Raw genomic sequence first — 25,266 nt, 5'->3', positions numbered from 1 at the left:
GTAGTTGCAACTGCTGTGTAAAATGTCTTGTCTGCTGCTAGAGGACTCTTCTTGTAGCTCAGAGAACAGCTAGTAGCTACAGATGGCACAGATTCTGAATGCTCAGCTACTGGAAGATTAATTTCGTTGTCCCTGAGCTGCAGCACTCAAAAACTCAGAGCAGTTTGTACGCTGAATGTTTAATGTAAATATGTCAGCAGAGCCAAGTCTGTCACCATAGCTGGCACCCACTGACCCTCTGCTGGAAAGCTGGATCAGTAGTAAGAGCAAAGGTTGTATCCGTAGAGGCAGACCCGATTTCACCCTGAGAGGTTATTTGGCTAGAGATCAAGGCGAGGAAATTGGACAGGACAGTGTAAAGAAAATTTAATAATTGTTTCATGTAGTGTACTTGAGACTGTACAGACTTCAATGCGAAAATGTGCTGTAGCCTATATCGCTTAAAAATTGGAAGTGTTTTTGAAGTAGTTAATACAGAAAATAAAATTTATCTTATGTTTCATTAAGAAAAGCCAACCTTTTGTGCTTCTTTTGCATTGGAAAACTGTAGGTGGAAAGAGAATTGTGCTCTGCAACTGCTGAATTTGAGGATTTTGTACTGCAGTTTATGGATAGGTAAGTAAGCTAAGGATAGCTGAAAGCTTGGGAGCAGCTTTATAAAACTTGCAAGTTCTGCTTACTAATATTTCACTCGTTGTATTTGTGTAGATGTTTTGGACTTATAGAGAGCAGCACACTAGAACAAACCAGAGAAGAGACTGAAACTGAGAAAATGACTCATCTAGAGAGTCTAGTGGAATTAGGTCTCTCTTCTACTTTCAGTACAATCCTTACTCAGTGTTCAAAGGATATATTTAAGGTATGTAGAGCATTGGCTTTTCATGTCTTTGAGAGGCTTAATTTTCTGTTTTGAGTTACTGGTACGTTCATATTCTTCCTTCCTTCACTGCCCTGTTACAAACTTTCACTTTTAAGCAAGGAAGAGGAGGGGGCGAATTTTAGGACTTCATGACAGGGTTTTTTTTTATGATTTCATATACATCAGTACCGAGCTCTCAGGTTCTTGGTGCTCTCTTGCCAACTGATGACAAATGTTAGGAGAAATCATTTTAACAGCGTATTTTATCACTTAATGATTTAGACTGTGGGTTTGATGGCAATGTTAACCCAATTCCCTGCTTTCCTTTTCTCTCCCTCTCTCTACCACTTCTTCAGCTGGGCAAAAGAGCCATGTGGCTAATGGGATCAGGAAAATTACCTGGATTAAAATAAACTCTGAAGGATGGGGATTGAGAATCCATGTTGTTATGTGGACAGATTCTTTCCTTGCGCGTTGGGTTAACACATTTTATTCTGTTTACATTACATTATGTATATATCTGGAGGTGCTAGGTTTTATACATTTTGAGCCATTACGTTGGACATTTTGGTATGACCTTGTCTGGAATCTTTTGGTTATTGTAAGTCTTAACTTAATTCTTTGTTTATATTTTGTTTATACTTTGTCTAAGTATTTACTTTGTATTTTTCCTGGTGTTTCATTATTAAAGTAATCATATGTAACCTACGCTGTATGTAATTCAGCTTGCCTTGCAAGTTACTGGATGGTAATAAGCTGCTTTAAAACACTTAAATGGTTGATAAGTTAATTCCCTATTTATTCATTAGCTAAGGGGTGTCTTAGCTTTACTTTGTATGTGAAATCGCATAGTTTTCCTTTCAGAGGACTGTTGGCTTACTCAGGGAAAACTGTTCTGTGTAGTTCCTCAGGAGCACCAGAAGCTTTCATTAGTCAACAAGATTTATCTGACTTTCTTCCCAAAGCCAACATTTGAGAAGTGTCTCCAGTCTCCAGCTGAAGGCAGTGTCTCATTGTGCCACCAGTTAAAGCATTCAGTGTGTTTTGTTTATAAACTCTTGGGAGGAGGAGGGGAACATAGACCTTCCTGTAACTGAATTATTTTAGTGATAGTCGATGCTGTCATGTATTTTCCTGTTACAATGTGTTGCTGTAACGGAGTGGTGCAGTAAGAAAGAAGAAAAAAAAGTGAAAAATCTGTAAACAAATTATTTTGACAAACCGTGTGTCATTGCGACTTCAGTAGCAGCCTTTATTCTGGTGAAGGCAGTAGTTGTACAATTAGACATAGGTTGCATAAATTGCAAGTCGTGTGTAATGATCTCATTTAGGACTTTTTTCCTAAGCAGTTCCTATTCACATAAGTTTTTAATCCTCCTATTCTATAGCATTGTCAGCTTTTTAAACTGTGATGGTAGTTACATTTTAGTCAGCTTTAGGCATTCTACAGGTCAGTTTTCCCTGTCTCTCTCTTCTGATTTTTTTTTTTTTTTTTTAATATGAATCACAGTTGCAGTCTTCTGTTTTAAAAGAATACCATATTATGTACAGATGCTGCCTTCTGTATAAATCAAACATTTTATGATACCTAGTTTTCTTTTTTTTAAAAAAAGTAACCTCTGTCTTTTTGTACTCATTTTTAGGTTGCCTTGGAGAAGGTTTTTAACTTTGCTGTTTCAAATATATTTGAGACTAGAGTTGCTGGTCGAATGGTTGCCGATATGTGCCGAGCTGCAGTAAAAGTGAGAGAAAATGCTCTGACTTCACTTGATCTTTAGTTTAAAAAAGAAAAAAAGCCAATACTACTACTTTTTCTTCTGCACAATCTTTAATTTTTCATGTAAATACAGGTGGTTCTTAATATTATGTCCTCTTAAAATTGGATGGTTGCATATAGTGATCCTTCAAGAGGTTGATTCACAAAGTATTTTTCTTGCATTTATGTTAAATTTGGGTTTTGAGTGTCCAAAAATCATGATGTCAGGTTGACTGTAGAGATGAAATACAATCCTTCTCTCTTTTTCAATAACGTTGTATAGAAGAGTATTAAAATTTTTGAAATTGGTTTATTTATGATGCTGTTTCCAGTGCCGCCCTGAGGAATCCTTGAAGCTATTTGTACCGCATTGCTGCAATGTTATAACTCACCTCACAGTCAGTAAGTTTGTAAGATTTCTAGTGTTACTTGCTTTGTTTTGGGTTGACTTTTGCTAAACATGAAAATAATATTTAAAACTTGTGTGTGTTTTCCACAACTTCATTTCAGCAATGGAAAATTAATTCTGTCCATTATTTAATCTAAAAAAACCCCGAACCAAACCAACAACTGTTTATGTGTAATTTCAAGGCAGAAATCTATCAAGCTACAGGAGCATGCCTCTTTTAAAATGTGGGGATTTAAAATGTTTGCAGACACTCGTCAATTTCATGAAAAGCATTCAAGATGTTCAATTGGCTAAAGTAACTTCCAGCTGGACGTGGATGCAGTGTGATTGGAAGGTTGCAATGGAAGAGTTGAGAATAAACTTCTGGGGTGCAGGCATCAGGTTTATGATTTAGCTTGTTTGGAAGACTTGACTGCAGTATTGTTACAGCAGTGCTTATCACTTGTTCCTCTAGATGATGATGTATTACATGATGAAGAACTAGATAAGGAGCTACTTTGGAATCTCCAGCTTTTGTCAGAGGTATTGCAAAGAATGTTGTTCTGGTGCATGTATGTCCTTTAATTCTGTTTAATGCCCCTGAAAGATGAAGAAAACAAACTTCTGCTTTTAAAACAAAGTAAATGTTGTATGAATGACACTGCATAACTTTTTTTTTTCTCGTCTAAATTTAAATGGGACCTAAGTGGCTGCTGTTTGAAGAAAATTAACATACAGTGTGTATGTGGCATAAAATTAAAGCATTTAGTACAATTAGAGATAAGAGAAAGAAAAGGGATCAGTGCAGGGAAAATCATAAGATGCTTTTGGTAAAGATAAATCTTTTAAAATTAATATAAATATTGCTAGAAAGTTTTGAACGGGGTCGAGAAGCAATGTATACCACAGTTTTTAGTGTTTCTTAAACTTTTCCTGCGGTAGTAGTAGTTCACGTGCACATTCAGTCTTCAGTTTTAATTCCATGTGACATACAGGATGAAACTTGGTACAGGATCAACTGAGCAGTGTAATCCTCTCTTTAGTCCTCTAGAACAAAATCAGTTATGTTTACTTTCGAAATGTTTGTCTTTTCCTATTAGATCACTCGAGTGGATGGAAAGAAGTTGCTACTGTACAGGGAGCAGCTTGGGAAGATACTGCAGCGAACCCTACATTTAACCTGTAAGCAGGGTTACATTCTGTCTTGTAACCTACTGCACCATCTTCTTCGTTCTGCTACACTTATCTACCCCACAGAGTACTGCAGTGTGCCAGGTGGCTTTGACAAGCCTCTTTCTGAATACTTTCCTATCAAGGCAAGGATTTTCATTTATTTAGGATTAGAGGATTTTACTTTCTTTTTTAAAAAACAATCATACACTATATTATTTGGTTTTATTTGGAGATTTTTGAACGTAGGTAGCAGCAATGGAAAGTGTAATTGAAAGATGCTTTAGGCTTTGAAACATACAGCAAATTGCAAGTTAACGTAAAGTTATATTGATAATAAACAATGAATACTGACTGTTGTTTTGAGTAGTTTTGTAGCATGACATATTAGTTTCATGATGTGTGTTTTAGAATGAATGCATGACTACAGTAAGATAATACAAAGCAAAGGTGCCTGCTCATGTTTCTTTATCTTGTAATAGATGATGCATTTAATTGAGACCCAGCTATCATGAATTATGGTGGTATAAACAGTTAAGTTTGGAGTTTAGCAGGAGAATTTTGCTCTTCACTTTACTTAAATATCCAGTCATAGGAAGCATTATTGCACTGGGACGAACTTAGTCTTTCATCTGCTTTTGTGGATAAGAGCTGCAGCCTTTCCTTGTTGCTCTTCATATAAATATGGTTATCAAATATAACAAGTTATGGTGACTGTGTGGAAATAAGAGTACATCAGTGCAAAAAACTGCAAGGAAGGAGATACGGTGTTTTACAGTAGGCAGAATGGCAAATGAACAATGGTTCTGCACTGAGCTTGAGATAAAATGGAAGTGGAAGTGGCGGTATTAAAAATTACTGAAACTGTCAAAAGTAATGTTAGCCTGCTGTTAAGACTTTGAGGTCATTTTATCAGTATTACAGATGAACACTGCAGCAGTTTTCAGCTGGCCTATTTGAATATAAAGTTGCATTTTGCTGAAAAGTGCTTTTACATAACTTTACAATTACAGATAATCTAATGCTTGTTACTAAAAGCTAGTACAGTTTGCTAAACTGATGGGAAGATACAATTGGACCAGATACTAATTTAAAAACAAACAAAAAAATCTTAATTAAATGCCCCAACACAAAAATAGATTTATTAAATTCCTCCTCTGAAATTGAAAAAAAATCACAATTAATTTGCTATTCCATACCTCAATGACTACTACAGAAAGTCTATATTATATCAGCTCTTAACTGATATTAACAGCTTGAGTTTGTCACTTACATACTTCCTACGTTGTCCCAGTGTAAAACTGCTGTCACTTTCTTAAGTAATATTCATGGAGGACTAGCCTGGTCTTCCAAGGAAGATATGTTATAGCAGGCTACATTAAGTAAGTGTATTACTGTAGTTTTTTGTATTTTTTGTCAGTCAGATCAGTCCGGCATTTTAGGAACAGATGGTGAAGTTTTGAAATATTAAATTACCATGTAAAATTGGACAAAGACAGGAAATGGAAAGTAAAGACTGGAAGGCCTGTCTATTAATTAATATACTCCTAAGCTTGGACTGAGTATGAATTAGTTATAAATGCTGACTGTTCTCTTCCAAGTACTCAACTGGTTAATTCTATAGCAAGTCTGAGCTCTTAGTAAGCCAAAATATAAAAAGTTGTCTTTGTTATGAGATGACCTAGCATTGTATGGAAAGTCCAACTTAAAATTTAGCTTTCCTTTATTACTTTTATTTTAAAAATAGAAAGTTTCCTGATTGTGGTTCAGGACTGAAAGTAAGTACTATTAAATGGGCTAGCTGCTTTGTTCTGTATAGGAGTATCAAAAGTCCGAGTTGTATGTAGTATTTCTGAATTTGTATACAACCAAAGGAATAATAAAGTTATATTTCAGTTAGACCAGTACAGTCCTCTTCCTTTTAGTCCTTTCAGGTATGTGTTATTTTACAGGTACACGTAGACGTTAGAGTAGGTTTGGGATTTCTGTTTGGGTTTATTGTGTTCTTGGGATTTTTTTCCCCCAGAATTGTCAGCGTAATTGCTTTACAGCAGTAGCTAGTTCAAGTTCATGTGTTAGGGGTTTTTTAGTAATATTAAATGCTGTTGTTTTTTTTTAAAAAAAAATACTGTCTTCATGTTTTGATTAATAATAAGTGTCTTTATTTACTATAGGACTGGGGTAAACCAGGTGACCTGTGGAACTTGGACATCCAATGGCATGTTCCTTCATCTGAGGAAATAAACTTTGCTTTTTATTTGCTGGATACTTTTCTTCAGCCTGAACTCATCAAATTAGAGCAGTATGCAACTGGAAAACTAGAAATGTCCAGGTTAGTGATGATACGTAATATGGAGAAGGTGCATTTGTCCACTCATGTCTGTTTTATGCAGCTATTGCCAATCATACTGGCATTACAAAAAATGAGTAAAATACTATAATGTTACACTCTGTTTGGTATTACTCCAAGATTTCCATGATTTTTAACTCTTAAGAGTACATGTAGCTTGAAGGTATGTTTTATAAAATGGATGACATTATTTTGAACAGAAACGCTGTTTAAAATACGAGTAAATGTTAAGCTGCTTTATGTTGGTAAAAAGGTATTTCTGTGCCACATTATTTTTTAATACATACCACAAATTATCTTTCCATTTAACTGTAGTCAGCAATAAAAAACCCTCTTCCTCTAGACTCCTTAACTTGTTATGTTGGCATAACCATTTTTGTTCCTGAGCTATGAAGTAGAATACAGAACTGATTTGGCTTGGAAATCTGCCTCTCTCCGTGTCCTTCCTATGAGTAAATGGAATCAGTACATAGTGTGTCCTTGGAAAAAGTGTCACGGTGTTGAAACTGAGGAGGTAATGCAGAGTCAGTGACGTAACAAATTGGAATGGAGGCAATACTGTTGCCCAATCTTGTTAAACTCTGTTAGTGTGAAACCGTGGCTTCATAAGGGTAGTTTCCTAAGCACAAGATAATAATGTGTACTACATGCTAAAGCATTTATAAGTATCAAATAGCTAAAGCTGTTTACAAGCATTAAATCTTGAACGTTCTTACTCATGTTAAATCTTCACGTGCTTGAAGCTATATATACTTCAGTTGATGTTCATAGCATGTGACGTTATACCTCGTGCTGTGAAGTGCAACCCTACATGAGACAGGGCATGGTGTATCTGACTCCTAGATATTTTTCTGTCTGACCAAGTTCCCACTTCTTTTTCAATCTGAAAAAGACAATATGTGCTTGACAAATCAATGCCACAAAACTGCAATCAAAAAGTATACTTAGACTAAAAGAAGAAAGGATATGCTTTCTATTTAAGTCTTTTGTTTCTTTGTGTGTTTTTCTTCTGTTTGTGGTTTTTTTCTTTTGACACCTTGTATGTAAAGCTGTTAATTTGTAACAGAATTGGACTTTTATTTGGTCAAGGCTTCACTGAGCTACCTAACATAAATGGTGGTGATTTGGGAGAATACAGCCAAGTGCATGAATTGCAAATTAAATTGGAAGGCAAGATAGCAAAGCTGCCAGAGTAGAGAATACCATTAGTTGCTGAGGGAGTCACAGGTGTGAATAAATGGATACTAGATGAGCCTGCTTTTCCATTGAATTGCAGTATTCCTGGAGTTTAAATTCTTGTCAGTTTTTTTCCCTAGTATTCCACTGAGTAACAATTCAAAATCCAACTTTTATATATATATATATATTTAAGAGATTCAGAGTAGGATTTTCTAACACAAAAGATAAAATGAAAAATTCTAACAGTCTTTGTTGAACACACGTATTTAGAGAATTGTTAAGTAATGCATGAGTACTAAGAGCTATTAAGTAACCTCTTAAGAGGGTTGAGAGGAATTGTTTTACAATCAGAGCTGCTTACCAGAAAGATGAGAACAAAGGGCGTAATTTGTAACTGTATAATAAAGCCTACTACTTTAGGTGAGATAGCTTTAAAAAAGATACCTTAATTCTCTGAACTAACATGGAAAAACATTGTTTGCATTGTTGCATTATAATTTATCTTCAGACTGTAAAATAGTCACTCATAAAGAAAGTATTCCCTCATGCTATTCCTGGTGGGAAGGACTTTTCTTGGCCTTGGGGTGAGTAGTTATTTCATTAGTTTTATCTGGGATTTAGATAAAATTCTCTAAAACTTTTTTTTTGGGTAAAGCTGATGTTCTGAGATGAGTATATCTCATTGCACTGAAGTTATCTTAACAGTTTCAGATTATAAAAATCTCCCAAGTTTTTCAGGAAACTAAGTTGAATGTCCAAGTTCTGTAATAGAATTAGGTTGGATCAGAGCAGCACAGCTTGATTTCTGTAGTGCTCCCTCTTGTGTTTAGAACTGATACAGCTAAAGAAAAAGGCTTCTGTAAAACTTAAAAGATATGCTTTATCATTTGTATATTTTCAAGCATTTAATGGATAAGTAATCAAGTTTTCTTCTTCGTTTAAGAGATGATGTGCAGCAATGTCTTGCTATAGTGCATAACTGCTTGATCGGTTCTGGGAACGTTCTGCCTCCTCTAAAAGGAGAAAGGGTGGCTCATCTGTAAGTAAAATTTATTTTTATATCACAAATGTTCTTGGCAATTCTATTACTTCATACTGGGTTTTATTGCTTTCTTATTACTGTTAGCACGCAGCTGCTTCTAGTGGCTGTTTTTAAGGAACTCTTAGACTAGTATAAAGGTACAGAAATTTGAAATAGTGATTTACAGAAACACTTGAGTACTTAAAATGTGAAAGAATATTAAGCGCTTTTTTCATGCAAGACTGAAAATGTTTAAGAAAGGTAAGTGCCGCATTGCTGATGCTACTTTATGTGAAGGTAATGTAAGCTAGGCATTTACTCAAGTGTTTCCTCTGAAAGAAGCCTTGAAACCATAGTGTGCTGCCATCTTACTAATTTTCATGTCATCCTGAATGAGTAAAGTCATAAACATTCTGAACTTCACTTCTTGCCAGCTGTCTTCTCATAGTAAAATAGGAAATAAATCCTATTTGATTACTCAGACCCCTGTGAATAATGTTGCAACAGAACTTGGCTACTGGTGCCAGCATACAGCAGAACTCTATCAAAAATGCTTGAGTAAACTTCCATTTTGGAAGTAATAGGAACTTTCCATTGCATTACAGTAGTTCAGCTTTTAACAGACTATTTTTAATAGATGGGATTGCTGTTGAGCTTTGTCTTCTTTGAGAAAATATGTTGAAATAGTAGTGTTAGAGGCAATTAAGAGTTTGATCTCAGTATTCCTGTTGTTACTTATCATGTTTAAAATATGGAGGGCTTAAATTAAGCTTATGGCCAGTCTGTATTTGGTGACTGTGAAGTTGTTCCTGAGATGTATCTTTTTTTTGCCCAAGCGCCAGCTATTAGAAGTGCAAAGGAGCGCTGATACAGTCTCAAACACATTACTTCAGGTGCCTAGCTTCTGTGACCTTCTTGTACAGTGGGAGAGGCTTCTCTTGAGTGTACATTAGAACATTTGTTAAGCTGGAGAGCTTTGTAGAGGCCATAGTTAGCTGTTGGCTGTGTAAGAAATTCAGGGAAGTAATTTAGTTAGCAGAGGCAATGCAGGGCATTCGGGCTGATGATGACTATCTTGTAAAATAAGGACTTGAACACCTTTCAGGAGGCATTGACTGTTCCTGTAACAGCAGTGTGCTGCTGGGCTGTATTGCTAATGTGCTTCTGCGTTTTCCCAGCATTTCCTAATTCAGTCTGAATCCTGCCCTGGCATCTGTTAAGCAGCGACTGCTAAACACTTGCAATTCATACGGCTCATGGATTCAAGGAGAGTGTTTCTGGTGTTGATCCTTCAAAGGAGAAGGATTTTTTTTGTCCTTGGATGCCTTGACCTTCAAAATACAACGCTACCTTGGCCCAAAACTGTGTTTACACCACCAAAAATTAAAAAAAAATCTGTTTTAACTGTAGTGATGTATTAATCAAGGAAGAAACACCTGTGTAAGAGTAAGCAGTTTTGTACCCTTGTCTAGGCTGTCCGATTGTCAATAACTGAACCTCCATTTAGTAGAGGAAAGAACCTCACCACCTGTGAAGGAGAGGGAATCGCAGCTGCTGTTAGAACGTGTTAATGTTAACTGTTTCCAGGTTTGGTCTTGTTTTAGAATCATCTCTTTATTTTCAATCGCCTCTTTATTTTACCAGGCAAGGCCTGTAAATTCATAATGTACAGATTAGGATGCTGGCCTATAATTAACTTCTTAATTACTTGTATACTTTATTGAAGATTTGTTTTATTCTGTTAGTTATCTGTGCTGCCTTATTAAATATAGACAATTTACATGGGAACATGCTGAAATCAATTTGTTACTGAAGAAAACAAAATCAGACTTTTCTCATATAGTCTGAATTTGGGAACTCAATAGTTCATTCTGCTAAATGTCTGCAGAACTTCAGAATCCACCGTTATGTGGTTTTGGACAGACTTTACGCATGTTAATGAAACATTTTCTGCCTTTGAGCAGGTCTTGCATGCAAACATGTTTACATAAAGGCTTTTTAAAAACACAGTTAAGGCAATTCATCTTTTCAGTGACTTTACACAGGACTCTGGAATTTGCCTACTGAAGTTGAATGAATTTTTTTTGAGTAAACTTTAGTTCTTACTCTGTGTGATCTGAATTATGGCAAGTGGAACGTGGATTTTAAATGGAGACAGTCTGAGGGAGGCAGAGTGCATTTGTGCGCAGTGGATGGTACTTTGGCCTAGTAAGATGGACTAAATACTGAAGGAGATCCTGTTGCACTTAATATAAAATAAATGTTAGATCCCTGTCAGTTTATTCAACTTACTTTGCAAGAAGAGCTATAAAGTCAGTATCAAGTTAGCATTTTGAGAGATGGTGCTGAGTTTATCCGTCCAGGACAGATGGTGTTCATTTTAGTGATGCTTCTTATGAAATTTATATTTTGTTTTAATGGGTGTGTTAGCAAGGGTCACGGAAGGGAATTGTACCAAGAAGGAAGATGTCCTCTCTGTGCTGCCTTACTCCCTCCTCTTCCTTCCCCAAGAAATAAGTGGAATATTTGTAATGACGGAGATATCTTTCTTTTGATTTAAAAAGCAGTGTGAAACAACTTCCTGTGAATGCTGTTTTCTGTCCATATGTTCATAAAATTATATCCAGTTTTGAATGTAGGAGGTGTCTTTTGATGAACTTGCCATTAAAACAGAAAAAAAGTTTGATTTTAATTGTTAGTGTATTGCGAGTTTCTGGGGGTTACTTTGTAAGATCACAGTTTACGTTCCCAAGCCTGTTCCCGTTACATACAGTGAGAATGCACATAACGGACTCTGATTTTAAACAGAAGGACTCTTACTGAAAGTAACTAATCCAGTTACCCAGAACACCTTTACTTTTTAAGTCCTATGTATTCACGGTTAGTAGTTATGACTAGTGGTGATGATATTCACTGTTGTAAAGTAGCAGTATAGGAATATTTTTGAATGCAGGTATTTGATACATGTAGATTTTTTTTTTTTAATTTAAATATGCTTTAAAACAAACTAGCACATGATATTTCTTGTCAGATACCTCCTACACCACTTAACTCCAATGAACCATAGCTGATCATATGCCATGGTAGTACAGCTTTGTGCTGAATGTAAAGTAGAGCTGAGTAGGTGTAACAGCTACATTTCCCTTTATCTTGATGGTTAAGGATACCTGAAGATTCTTGCCAAGACAGACAGATGATATTTGTTCCTTCATAATCCTTGAGCGTGCTCACTGAATGAAAGTCACATAGATGGGGGAGAGCTTGGAGCTGTGTAATTTGAACCTTGACAAAAGAAATATGTGGGTAGAACAAACTTTAAAACTTTGTGTGTAGCAGGATGATGAACTAGATAAGATGATTCAGTTAGTAGTGTGAACTTGATCTGCACACAGGCTGCTCCTGCTGCTAAGATGTTTTTTTCCCTGAACATATGGGGTTTATTTTTGTGTGTGATAACTGAAATCTACCCATATATTTGCAGACATTGTTTTGAGGGTCTCTTTACAATCTTTCTTGTGTGACAAGCAGGGGAAGGCAGTGGCAGGAATAAAGGAGGAAGGCTACTTTCTTCGTTAGGAGCAGGCTGTAATAGCACAAGACCACTGTACCTGATTTGGTCATTAATTGAAGTGACTCAGTCATTAACAGTAGCTAGTATGGAGCAAGATAACTTGACTGAGGGAGTAAGCGGGGGGGGGGGGGGGGGGGGGGGGGGCAGGGATTGCTTTAGTAGTAGGGAAAACTAGTTATGAAAACTATGTATTGACTGTATATCATAGATGTGACAAGCTGGCCAAATATTTATTTCATTATTGGTTGTCATAACTGACCTGTTGCATAAAATCCCCATGCATTAGATGCAAGGTTTGGGGGTTTTTTGATGGATGAATTTTAAATCACAGTATTTCCTAAATGTAGTAGTATTCTAGAAGGATGAGAATATAACTAAAGTTATGAGCACTGTTTTGGGAAAAGAAAATGAGTGTATCTGGATTAAAGTTCTTAACCTTTCTGCTTTAAAATGTAGTACTAATACATTTAATGTAGTAGTACTTTCAACCCTGGATTCTGTTTTGTTTGATTATAGACGATGGTGTGTTACAATTCGTCAACATCATTTTATGAAAATAATGTTTAAAAGTCTGTTGCGCTGTTCACGTACAGAAGCTTTTCATCTTGAAAAGTTTTGTGGGAAGCCTCTTGGTCCATTTCTATGGACTTTTACAGTTTCGGGGTTTTTTTGTTGCTCAGTCAAATGCCTCAGAGTACCCAATAATTTCAAAATGTCTGTCTTCATTTCTCCTTGTCAGGAGTAGTCTGGTTTGTGTCTCTGCAGTTTGTTAGCTACTGAAAATAAATTTGCTTCTTGATTAGTTAACGAACAAAGTTTTTCCTGTTGGTTTCTTTTTTTATTTATTGTTTGATAAAGCTGAAACTGAATAAAATAGCCCAGGATTGGTCTGGTACAGTCTCAGAATCGAGTCATGCCCTTACTTTCATGGCTTAATAAATACTGGTTAGAGTGAAGGTTTTAGAACTCCTGTTTGTCTACAGGTGTGTAAACTGGCATGAGCTGCCTTGAATCTCCTGTCAGTCGTTGAAGTTTTCGTGTTGATTCATTAGTTTCTCTTATTCCTTTTTTTATCTTTTGATGACTGGTAGCATCTGAATTGAAAAGTGATAAATTTTGTACAGAAAACACTGTTAAATTGACCAACACTTGGGTACGGTCAGTATACCCAAAAGCATACACTCTGTGTGTATACATACACACACCCAGTATACCTGTCAGCATAACTGTTGTGAAGTGCTTGAGGAGGGATTTCCTTGTTTAGTGGACTTGAGCGTGAATGGTTTAGGTTTTAAAATGCTCCAGCTTTTTCAGAGACCAAGCAGTTCTTATGTGTAGTTTTGTGAATTTTATTTTTTTTCTTCCCAATTTTGGGAGCAAAATTGCCATGTGTGTTTTATGTGGATGACATAACATATCCTTCTGAAAATCCCGTCATAGCTAATGCTATTTGAAGTGCTTAGTGTTACTGTGTGTGTCATACACAAGCAGGGGTTTAGGGAGGAGATAGGCAATTCACTAAAAAAGACGTTTGTGCACTAACCATGCACAAAAAAACTGCATAATTGAAACTTGTCAGAATTAAAAAGAATAGTTAAATTTCAGTAGAAAATAGACCTTTAATAAATGTCACTTGGTATTGATGTTTTATTTATTAGCCCGCAAGTAGCAAGGAGTTTAAACTTTATCTTTTCTGGAGGATGAATGAACTCTTTTCTGAAGTACCATGCATAACAAATAAATAGAAAATTATTTCATGACTCAATAGTGTGTCTTTATATTATTCCACATAGAGCTCTTTATTTTTAGTAGAGATGCCATTGATTTCAGGTGTGTTCTGTGAATTACTTTTTAATGTAAAATGGATTACAAGTTACAAGGGGAAAGGAAAAAAGGAGTTGAGGCTGCCAGAGGCTGCAAGGAGCAATCTTTTGTGACAGCGGTAGTTTTTTGTGGCTGAATTAAGGTGTTCAAGAGCTGTGGTGAATTATGCTGACGTAACTGGGGAAAAACAAATGCAGTTTTTTCTGCACCTGTGGAAACACAGTGTAATGGTTGCTCTGCTGCACGAGATGTGTGCAGGTATAAGTAATGCTGCTGTGCAGTCTTCCCTTTTTCTTAAGGGACCACTGTAACTGTTAAGTGATATCGACATCCTTTTGTTATGATGATTCTAATGGTGTGCAAATAAAGATTATTTCAAATGCAGACAGTACAAGCTTTCTAAGGTTGAGAAATCTTTCACTGATGTTTTTAAGTTCCCCTTTGCTTTGCTTCCCTTCCTTGCCGTCTACTTATTAATGAGGTAACACTAAGCAGCTGGTTAGTGAAACAAAACCAGAGTTACTCAGAAATCCATTTTTGTTTCTCTCTTAAATACGGCTTGGTTGGTTAGGATGCAGTATTGCTCTACTCTTGCTACAGACGTTGGTAGGAGCTTTCTTAATGTCCTTTCACTGAAGGTGTTCAGGCTACAGGTCAAGGATAAGATGACTTCTTTTAAATGTGTAAGGATGTGATATTATATGCTGAGGGGCAGGGCTAGCTAACCTCTCTTGGCATCTCCAGGAAACTTCCCAGCTCTGCTGGGGGAGCTGCACACAGAAAAGGAAACAGTTACTCCTCCACGGTGAGTAACCCTGTTTTCTCCTTGTTCACCTTCGACTGTTGTCTCTTAACTCTTATGTCAAAATAGGTTGATGCAGCCCTTGATCTAGTCCTTAACGTGGCATGGAGTATATTTTTGCAATTAGAAAAATGTCCTCTGCAATTGGTTCAGTGGAGTGATGCTGGAAGTTATTTGTTTCTGAAAAGCTGTGTCTCCTTGCTGAACTGCATTTATACTGAGGAATACGTACACAGAGACTTGAATAAAAGTGCACTGTAAAGTGTCTGGAAGTTGAAGAACACAGAGCATAATTTTTTCTTGAATAAAGATGCTTTAGTTTTTGTACTGTGGCAAATAAGGGAACAAATTCTTCAGAGATCTGTTTAACTGGAATTTCTGTTCCAGCTATAATTTTGGATGCTCTTTGTTCTGGTAATTTGTATTTAAAACTGTTGATACAAAATGAAACACAGTATTATTTATACACTGAATGAAGCATTGTCATGAGAGTCTTGCTATCAGTATTGACTGAAGTTCAGAAGAACGTTTTATGCCTCTTCCTTTAGTGTGTCTGAAGTAAAATACTTGGTTTTCTCTGGTTCAGTGGCTGACGTAATGCTGAATATTACTAGCATGGATCTTAGTCTGTGGGCCAGCTATAAAACTTCATTGCATTTTGAACATAATATTTCCATCCTACTAGTAGCCTGGTTGAAATAAATGGTTCTGCCTGTGGAGTAGTGTCATGGTGAATGTAAGGACTATACCAGACTAGGTTTTGATTACTGAGTGCTATGTGTTGAGTTGTTACTCTTGGTTTGCTCAGAAACCTGGAGTGTTGAGAGATCGTGGAGCATTGTTTTTCCTTTGTTTTAAGTATTAGAGAAATGGTTCAGAACTTTAGCTGGCAAAGAACTGTTGAATGTATTTTGCTGGGAGTGGGAAGGAAGTGTGAAGATGTGTAATCTTTCTGTAGACTACCTGAGAGAAGACTGGGAAATTGCACTTTAGTTTTCCTTGTCTCATAGGTAGGACAGCCTTACGCGAACTTAGTTTGTGTATTTATATCAGGGAAGGTGTTTAAGTGTAAATATACGTAAAGATACTGTAGAAAAAATTACTATGAGCTCATTTACCTATCAACACATTGAGCATGCTGTAAAAAAAACCAAAAACAAACTGTAGCAGCCTGAGATTGTTGGATTTATCTGTTACTACTCTTTTGAAGAAGTAATACTATTTGGGGTGGTGAGGGTCACGGTTCTTTTTTTGCCAGATGTTAACTGCAGGAACATCCCCTCACTGTATCTTCCCAACTGGAAAGATCTGATCTTGGAGAAATACACAGCAAACACTTTTGAAGTCAGTCATGTAGATGGTTCTCAAAGAGCAAGTGTGTGAGACCATAAAACCTTTATTTATTTATTCGGAACCGAAGTACTGGACTGATGTGGGATATTTTGGAAATTGTATTAGCGGCCAAGTTGTACCCTAAGCACCTATGCCAGTGCTGAGTTTTGGGGGGTGGGGGGGAATGGGAAGACACTAGGAATGGCTTATTTTCAAGTTAACCTGGTGCTACCAGGAATGCAATGAGGAAAATGAAATTAGGTCTTCACTTCTTGATGTCTAAATCAATTAGGAAAAAAACATTGCCATTTGAGTTTTGTTGGTGCAGCTGTGACTGTCACAAGTGTTGTGAAGTCAGTTTACTTAGTTCTTGGTTGCAAGTTTGTTTCCTTTATCTAGTCAGCACAATAATTGTAGCAGTCATGTCCTACTATGTTCACTTTCACAGGACAAATGTGACCCTTATTTCCGGTTCTGACAGATAGAAGTTTGCCGTTGACTGAAATCTGAAAGTTTATTTTAGTATCTCATAGCACAGGCTCAGATACAGAATCTGTAGCATTTTCTGATGTAGTGTTCAGCATTTGTAACAGGAGTAGATGTGCATTGCTTCACTTAGCTTTGTTCTGATTATACTGTCAATGCAATTTTATGTGAAGATTATTTTTGTAGGGATTACTTGCTAATACTGTTTGTTTAATATAATACACTGGTGTATTTTGTCCTTGAAAGCTTGAACTTATGTACCTTAATGTTTTAGGGGGTGAGATTGTAGGTTTAAAAAAAAAAAAAACAACAACAAAACCCAAGCAAACAAAAAAACCCCCAAACAAACAAATAAAAACCACCAAAAAAACCCAGACAAAATCCCCAAGTGCATGTAGGATATGTTCTTGCATCTTTTAAATTAATTGGTATGTGATATCTGAGTCTGGTTTGGGGTTTTTTTCCACGATTACATAAAAGCAAATAAAAAAAGATTAATAATTCACTTTTAAAATAAATATTTTTGATAGATAAGTTTAACCCAAATCCTGGAAGAAGCATGGCTTTATTTTTTGATAAGGTTATTAATAGTGAACTTCATATAGAAATAAGTAGGACTTCTGTGATTAATGGGTATGTTATTTTATAAAGGAAGGACCAAAGTCAGAAAAGCTTCATCAGCTTAACTTGTCAGGAAAGGATTTTGCCTCAGCAGTCAAATTCACCTGTCCTTCCTAAACTAAGACAACTAGGATCCACGCTTGATTTAATGAGTATATTTCGAGGTTTGACTATGAAGCCAAATCTCTGGCTATTTAACAGAACTGATGAGGTTCCTTTAAATGAGAAGCTGAGTTACTGGGTTCAAGGTGGTGTCGTTATGGTATACTTGTCTTGGACAAACAGTGTGACCCGCAGGGACAGTTACCAATTCATCGGTGTTAGAACTGAGGTATACTGTTAGCAAATCCAAACACCTTTGGTGCTACTGGCATGAAATTTAACTTGTTAAAATGAATTAAATGTCAATTAAATTCACACTGTCAATGATTTACGTAATGTGTAGTAATACTTGGTTTGTTTTCATGCAGGGTCCCAAGTTTGGTGTCCTTGGAGGAGACGAAACTGTACACTGGTGTTGAATATGGTAAGTAGATCTTAATTCTGTTTAGACAGCTTGTAAGTGGTGGGGTTTTTTTGGGGTTTTTTTGTGGGTTTTTTTTTCCTGCTGTAAAAACAGTAGGATCTTTCTGAGACCATAGTTTTGATATTTTTGGCCAACACAGAAGTTCTTGTGTACACAGTTTCATCTTCAGCGATGATAATACAAGATACAAATCTGCTGCAGTAATATGGCTGAGAATGGGAGCTCAGGTCCAACCCCTGGGTCAGAAGGGTTGGGACCTTGCACTTCCACACAGATGAGGTGCAATAAGCAACACCTATTGCCCAAGGACTCCACTTGAGAGACAGAAGGAATCAAGGCATAACCTGCTAAAGTTTGTGACAGCTCCGTTAAAAGAAACCTGAATTTTTTAGGCTTTGTCTGGATTCTTCACAGTCTTCCAAGAGAAGATTGGCTATTTAAATAAGGAGCTGAGGCACATGGTAATTGCCTATCAGACTGTTAAATGGTTTTGGGTGCTTTAATACTACTTCTGAAATCTGGTCCCTTAGTTTGCAAGCAGTAAGTTTGTAGCCATATAACATATAATAGAGAATGGGCATTTATTTAGTGGTCTTTCGCAGCAATTAAATTTTTTCTGGTTTAAAACTTTCCAAGGAGAGTGCTTGTGTCGTTTATCCTTGTGCTTTTTTTGGTTAGATTGGGGATGTCTGTTCCCTTTCATGTATTGAAGGGGAGTAAGTCCCCTGGCTCTTACTGTCTTCATCACCTGATAATGTAAACTCTCTGTTCTATTGCATTTCTTTTTTACCCTGCTTAATGTGTTACTCTGTTTTCATATGTTAAATAATCTGCATTAGTCTGTGGTTACAAATGAAGCCAACTGTCAAGGCAGGCAAATAAAGTTACGTACCTATAAAAAAAATGTACTGTTTACTTGCTAAACACAGGGAGGCCCTGTGAAAGTGGTGTCCTTGGATATTACAGGACAGTTATTTTATAATAGCCCGTACTGCTATTTCTGCATACTCTGTTCTGGCTTTCCACTGGTTTACTTACCTGTAAATTGCTTTTTATGCTATCGTACAATGAAGAGAAAATGTTTCCTTTTTTTGCAGATTTATCAAGGGAGAATTACCGAGAAAAAATTGCAAGGGTTACGAGGAAATTGCTGCGTAAGTTTAGCCACTTCTCTATCTAAAAAGTACTGTGTTGTGCTTTTAAGTATAAATTCATAGATGAGAAACTTGGTTTGTTTACTTTGTCTGTAATTCTTAGATTTAAAGCTTTGTAGGAATAAAATTCTTGGTAATTTTTAAAGCTGTCTTACTGTCTGATATGAAGTTTACTTTTCTTCCAACTGCAGGCTATATACTTGATAATTCAGAAGATGATACCAAGTCTTTATTTCTAATAATAAAGGTATGCTTACAATTTGTAATACCTAAGACAAGATTACTTGTTTAGCAAAATCATCACTCTTTGTCTCTTTTTCTTTCTACAGGTTATTAGTGATGTTTTACAGTTCCAAGGGTCTCACAAGCATGAGTTTGATTCACGATGGAAAAGCTTTAATCTTGTGAAAAAATCAATGGAGAACAGGGTCAGTGATTTTTAATTTCTAAAGCTTAGGTGAGGGATGGGAATAGTTCCTAGTTTTCCGGAAGACTTTCTTCATACTTTTGTTATTGTCCTAATTGGTTCTCATAATTTTGAAATCTAATTCCTTGATAAGAATATTGTTTTGCAGTGCTTTTGTACCTTTATTTGGAAATCTTATGACTAAATAGCTTAGCATTTCTGAATTGTAGTAATCCTCAGCTTTCATATATCCTTGGACCAGAAATTTCTGTGGTCAGCTTCCTTTTGCTTACAGAGAATAGGCAAATAAGAAACTTAGGCAGGGCAAAAATATCAAGGTTGTCTGCCAAGAAGAATTTCTGCGTGAAATTTGCCTGTTTCTAGAAGAAAAAGAGTCCATGGGGATTTCAGTCAGTATAGGTTGCTAATATGAGGACTGAAACCTAAACCAAATTATGTATTTGTTTACAGCTTCAAGGAAAGAAACAGCATATCAGAGCTTTGCTGATAGACAGAGTTATGTTGCAGCATGAGGTAATACTTTCACTTAAATCTTCATTAACTGCTTTACTTGAAAAGCTGATTTGTTATGTTGTCATTTAGCAAAAGGTGCAATAATCCTGCACTAGTGTTTCTCCTATATGTATGAAATGTAAAAACAATCTGTCCTTTATTTGTTTTCTATGCAATTTAGTTGAGAACGCTAACGATGGAAGGCTGTGAATATAAAACTTCCCACCAGGAGATGATCAGAGATCTTCTATGTTTGTCCACAAGTTCATATGGTCAGGTAAGGAACAACTCCTTTTAAACGGGAATACGTGGAAATTTTTGTTGATCTCTTTCTGTTATGTTTTCAGGATCTTTCCTTTTCAATTTATTTCCATGGCAACGTGAAATATTTACTTATTTCATTTGCATTAGTTGCCAATTTTGGCAGTTTTTACTTTAAGCCCCTTTGTCAAGTAACTGGGTGGAGAGGCTGCCGACTTAGGTTACAAATTGTAAACTTTTTGAGGCACTTAAGTCTAGGCTTATGAAAACAATAAATCAATTTAAAAAGAAAAGAAAATATACCAGGTTGAGATTTTTAGATGTGATGATGTGATTCATGATGCTATTTGGAATGCTAAGTCTGTTTTTAGGAGGTAGCTATGATGGCATCCTGGTTCTTAAAAATACACAAACCAGTTGGATTCTGAACTGTTCACATGGTGAGAGCTCTGTGTGTGTATAGAAATTGTGATCCATCCACAACGTCTGCAGGCTCTTTAGAGTTCTGCTAACTGTATTTGTTACTCTAGCTGTTGGCTTTTCAAATTATCTTAAAAACACCTTGACTGGTTTTGGCAACATAATTTTCTTTAACTTTGTAGCTGTTCTCAAGTAAATGCTAGAAACAAAAAGTAGAGTTTTTATAAACAACTGTGAGCAAGGGTGAGGGGAAGCATGCTGTTTACAACCTTCTAGAAGTAATTTTGTTTCTCTGCACAAACAATGTAAAATCTGTGCATAAGTAACCAAAATAGGTAAGGATGTTGGGTTTGTATAGCATGTATTTGGTTCAGAAGACTTTCTAGTAATATCTCTTTTCCCACAGGTCAGAAGTAAAGCTCAGCAAGCATTCTTCACAGCTCTGGGAACGTACAATTTTTGTTGCAGAGATATCATTCCCTTGGTTTTGGAGTTCCTGCGTCCTGACCGGCAAGATGTCACTCAAAAGCAATTTAAAGTACTGTCTCATTAACTTTGTTTCATGTGTCTTTTTGAAGTGTTTTTATAGGAGAAGTTTTAATGGTGAAAGTGGAATTTGCTTGTTTATCGGTGGTGACGGGTATTTTCATGGCATATAGCTTATGCATGACTAATGTAATGAATTAGTTGGATTAGATCGGTTGTCAAGAGAAATTTTCTGTTTATATATGTTCTTCATTTAATTTTGTGTTCAGATATTACAAAAATGTGTGTTAACACCTATTTTTAAACTATGAAATGGAAATTGAGACGTTATACTCCAAGGTGGTAAAACTCATTAAGCAGTTCTGTCAGCTGTAGCGGTACAAGAAAATAGTGTGAACTGGACAAAAAGTTAATCACCAAAAAAAGTTATACTAAATCACTTGGGTTTTGTTAGAAAGTGGTGGGTACTTGCTGATGTTGTCAAGGCTTGGAAATGGTGCTGACGCAGTGATGCCAGCATGCCGTCTGTCCGTCCAGGTGTTTGAAAGCATCATGTTCCCCTCCTCCTCTGCACCCCTCAGGCCTCCTGGCCACAGAGGCAAGCTGGACTCTTGTCCTACAGTCAGAACTATGGCTGCTTATCCTGCTCCAGCTGCCTGATAGGTACTATCAGACAGCATGTGATTACATTGTTTGCATATCTTATTATCTCTTTTCTTGTTTCTTTATGATTATTTTTCTTCTGCCATCCTTGTACCTCCCTTTCTCCATTCCTGTCTCTTCCCAGTTAAGTAACCCATGCCTACTTACTTTTTCCTGATTGGTCCCAGTTTTGCTACACTTAACAGCATTTGCTACCATACCTGAATTCGTGTTTCCGATACTGCCACCAGGCAGTCTTAGCCTATGTGATGTTACTGGTGTGGTGGCCTAGGCGCTGTGGTTCTTGTAGGACTTGGCTCTCCAAAAGGTCCTGAAGACTTCCCTCCATTTGTCTGTGAAATTGGCCATTTCTCACGTGACTCCCACCTAATCACCTGTGAAATCCAGCCACCCTTTGTTTCACTGTCTGTAACTTCTGTCAGCTTCTCACACAATCACCTGTCATGTCCACCATTTTATTGTCATGTCCAGTAGTTATCCACATCCTGGTCAGTCAGCATCATTTCAGGTGCCTAGTTAAGAGCGTATTTGCCTGGAGCCCAAATATGAGTAAGTTCCCAAAAAGGCCAGGTGTGGTACTTGATCATTGAACAATCTCCTCTATAATGTAAATCAGAAATCAGTCAGCCATTCTGTGGATAAATTAATTACCAGGGCTTCCAATCTCATTAAAACAGTTCTTTAGTGTGAAGAGGATCTTTAGTATTTTGACAGTGAGGCTGTGTAGCTGAATGTTTACGGTACATTTTAATGATTTGGTAATGTGAAGATTAATTTTTATTCTGTGTGGGTGCGTGCTTATGTAGATAGATATCACTTATATATGAGCAATGCTTTGACTTTCTAAAATTATGTCTTTCATTCTACAGGGTGCCTTATATTGTCTTCTTGGAAATCACAGTGGAGTATGTTTGGCAAATCTTCATGATTGGGACTGTATTGCACAGACATGGCCAGCAATTGTTTCTTCGGGGCTTAGCAAAGCTATGTCCTTGGAAAAACCATCCATAGTTAGACTCTTTGATGACCTGGCAGAAAAAATCCACAGGCAGTACGAAACAATTGGATTGGATTTTGCAGTAAGTGACAGATTGCTGGGTGTTAATGTCTTGGATTCTGAGAACATTTGATTACATAAGTGCTTGGGACTCATATATATTATTTAAGTGTTCTGATGTTGGTCACATTCTGATTTCTGTTAAGAGGAAGGTGGACATGTATTTTTGAGACTGAATTTACAGAGTTTGTTGTAATACTATTGGAATTTATAACTTCTTGTTAACCTCTAAGGAAGCCTGTTAAGAGAAAGGAAGTTTAAGTTGCCTTTCAGTGTTAATTAGTATGGGTGATGCTGTTCAGGTGTGAAAATGTGTGTTGAAAGGACAGAATCATCAAATTAACATTGTCAGTATTAGTAGAGTTATCCCACTGTGCTAACGTGCAGCACTCGTTACAGAACTGCCTCTTGCCTAAATCAGTGGGATAAATGGCATGGTACGTACTTTAAAGAATGAGTGCCAATTCATAAAAATCTTTTATTAACAATTATTGTGCTTAATGAAATACTGAAATTGGTCTCTACCTTTATTTTAAAATAGAATAAAACATGTACTTGGATAAATAATACTGCCATGCGAGGACAAAAGCTGTCTTCCCTACTTCTTCACAGACTTGTCTGTGTGGACAGGACGTTCTGCCTTCTGCTTGTGTCAAAACAGAAACAAACATAAAAACTTCTAAGTTGCTGCTTGCTCCCAAATCTTTGTGTTCTCTGTCAATAGGTTCCAGAGAAATGCATTGAGGTAGCTGTTATGCTGCAAAAATCGGAACATCCAAGCTCAAACTTCACAGGTCTTCATTCAGAAGAAATTCAGTTAGGAATTCAGCGACAGAAAGAAAAGAATGCTGAGGCTCTGCGGTAAGCTAAACTTCCCTTAACACCACCTTATGCTACCTAACATTTGTTGTACATGAAGTGTAATAATCCAGAATTGCTAAAGTAAATCTTAAGTACGAATCAGAAATTCGGAATGCCCCAGGATTGTTGTGGTATATCTTCTCTCTTGACTTGGCAGCCTCTGTCCTCTACACTCACATTTCCTTCCTTCTTCCTCCTCTTCTCTGTCCTCCCAGTTGGTGCTGTGTTTACTGCATTGTCTTCACCCGCCTTTTGCTGAGGAACTTTAATTCTATTTTTAAACAGTTCTCTTGGTATCATCTGGTTGATGGTTTCCTCTTTTTTTTTTTCCCCTCAGCAACTACGAGAATTTAGTCAACATGCTGCTGGACTGTGTAGAACAAAGAAATCTGTAAGTCTCCCTTTCTGTGCATGAGGATTATTTTTGGGGGGTGGATTGGAGGTGTCTACATGAATAAATACCAGTTGCATCAAGAACTACAGTTGATGTGACCAGAACTGAGGAATATGTTTTTTTCACCCTTGAGGTGATTGTCCAAAAGCAGTGTGTCAGTACCAGTCTTGCATAAAATGGATTGTGACTAGCTTCTTGGCAAGCTTTTGCTGAGGCATCTGCAGAAATTGAATTTCTGGAGGTCCTTGTGCATTTGCATGTGGATTCTGCTTGCCCAAACAGGAAGACAAAGGCCAGAATAGTGGAATCTTGCATTACTGTCTCCTAGCTAAAGAAGTGAATGAGTCTTGACTTTATTTTTATTGGGAGCTTGATTTGTTAATAGAAGACATCATCACATCTTGGAGTTAAGCTTTGTCGTTAATTAGTTTGACCTGTTATTTTTTTGATAAAGTTTTGTTCTGGGAAAGAAGCTATGATTCTGCCTGCATAATAGAACATCCAAATAGATTTTAATTGGTGGCATAATATTTGTGTTTAAGAACTTAAAAAAAATATCCCTAAAGGTCTGTGTTTTACATTGAAATGCCAAGATCAGCAAGGCACCATTAACGGACTGGTTGCACTTGTGTGTCCCCAGAACACTGGAGGTTTCCCTAAGTGACACTTAACCTTGATGACTACAGCAGTGGCATAGAACATTCCTTACCTTAGTCCAAACATATTTACTTAATCTTAATACATAGAATCATTTCTGCGCAAAAGCAGTACATGCAACTGTGCTACTTATTGTCTGGTTTTAATATTATTTTTTTTCTTTTAGTCCCTGGAAGTTCGAGCACATAAGCATTGGTTTTCTGTCTCTGCTCCTGAGGGATGATAGGATACTGCCTGTCCGTGCCATAAAATTTTTTGTGCAGTGTCTCAACCATGATGCAATTGTAGTTCGTAAGGTAAAAGCAACATAATTACACTTTCTGTTTTGCAGCTCATTGGGGTTAGATCAGATGTTTGTGGTGTTTTGCTGTGATGAGGCACAAAAACCAGTGTATGTCCCTCCTCAACCTTCCAGCCATGCATAAGTACAAAAGTTCCTAACCCAAGAAGATGGCAGTCTTGGCAATGCTGTAGCTGTGACGTATGATGTGAAGTCTGTAAACTGTGAA

General features: G+C 36.7%; 1 protein-coding gene across 1 annotated transcript in view; it reads left to right on the top strand.

Moving 5' to 3' along the window:
• PSME4 (proteasome activator subunit 4) overlaps positions 1-25,266 on the top strand; it is a 69,198-nt gene that overhangs the window by 25,601 nt on the left and 18,331 nt on the right. Inside the window, exons 13-31 of the mRNA XM_055815935.1 lie at positions 551-615; positions 709-859; positions 2,503-2,601; positions 2,948-3,017; positions 3,479-3,546; positions 4,104-4,319; positions 6,348-6,505; positions 8,646-8,741; positions 17,830-17,885; positions 18,983-19,039; positions 19,231-19,286; positions 19,369-19,467; positions 19,917-19,979; positions 20,140-20,235; positions 21,046-21,177; positions 22,658-22,867; positions 23,570-23,706; positions 24,044-24,097; positions 24,924-25,053. Coding sequence (XP_055671910.1) covers positions 551-615; positions 709-859; positions 2,503-2,601; positions 2,948-3,017; positions 3,479-3,546; positions 4,104-4,319; positions 6,348-6,505; positions 8,646-8,741; positions 17,830-17,885; positions 18,983-19,039; positions 19,231-19,286; positions 19,369-19,467; positions 19,917-19,979; positions 20,140-20,235; positions 21,046-21,177; positions 22,658-22,867; positions 23,570-23,706; positions 24,044-24,097; positions 24,924-25,053 — 2,013 coding nt within the window. The remainder of the gene's footprint in view (positions 1-550; positions 616-708; positions 860-2,502; positions 2,602-2,947; positions 3,018-3,478; positions 3,547-4,103; positions 4,320-6,347; positions 6,506-8,645; positions 8,742-17,829; positions 17,886-18,982; positions 19,040-19,230; positions 19,287-19,368; positions 19,468-19,916; positions 19,980-20,139; positions 20,236-21,045; positions 21,178-22,657; positions 22,868-23,569; positions 23,707-24,043; positions 24,098-24,923; positions 25,054-25,266) is intronic.

Source organism: Falco peregrinus, chromosome 11 (genome assembly GCF_023634155.1).
Source record: "Falco peregrinus isolate bFalPer1 chromosome 11, bFalPer1.pri, whole genome shotgun sequence".
In the NCBI taxonomy this organism is placed as follows: Eukaryota; Metazoa; Chordata; class Aves; order Falconiformes; family Falconidae; genus Falco; species Falco peregrinus.
Note: the sequence above shows the minus strand (reverse complement) of the source record. Positions and strands in the feature narration are given on the sequence as shown.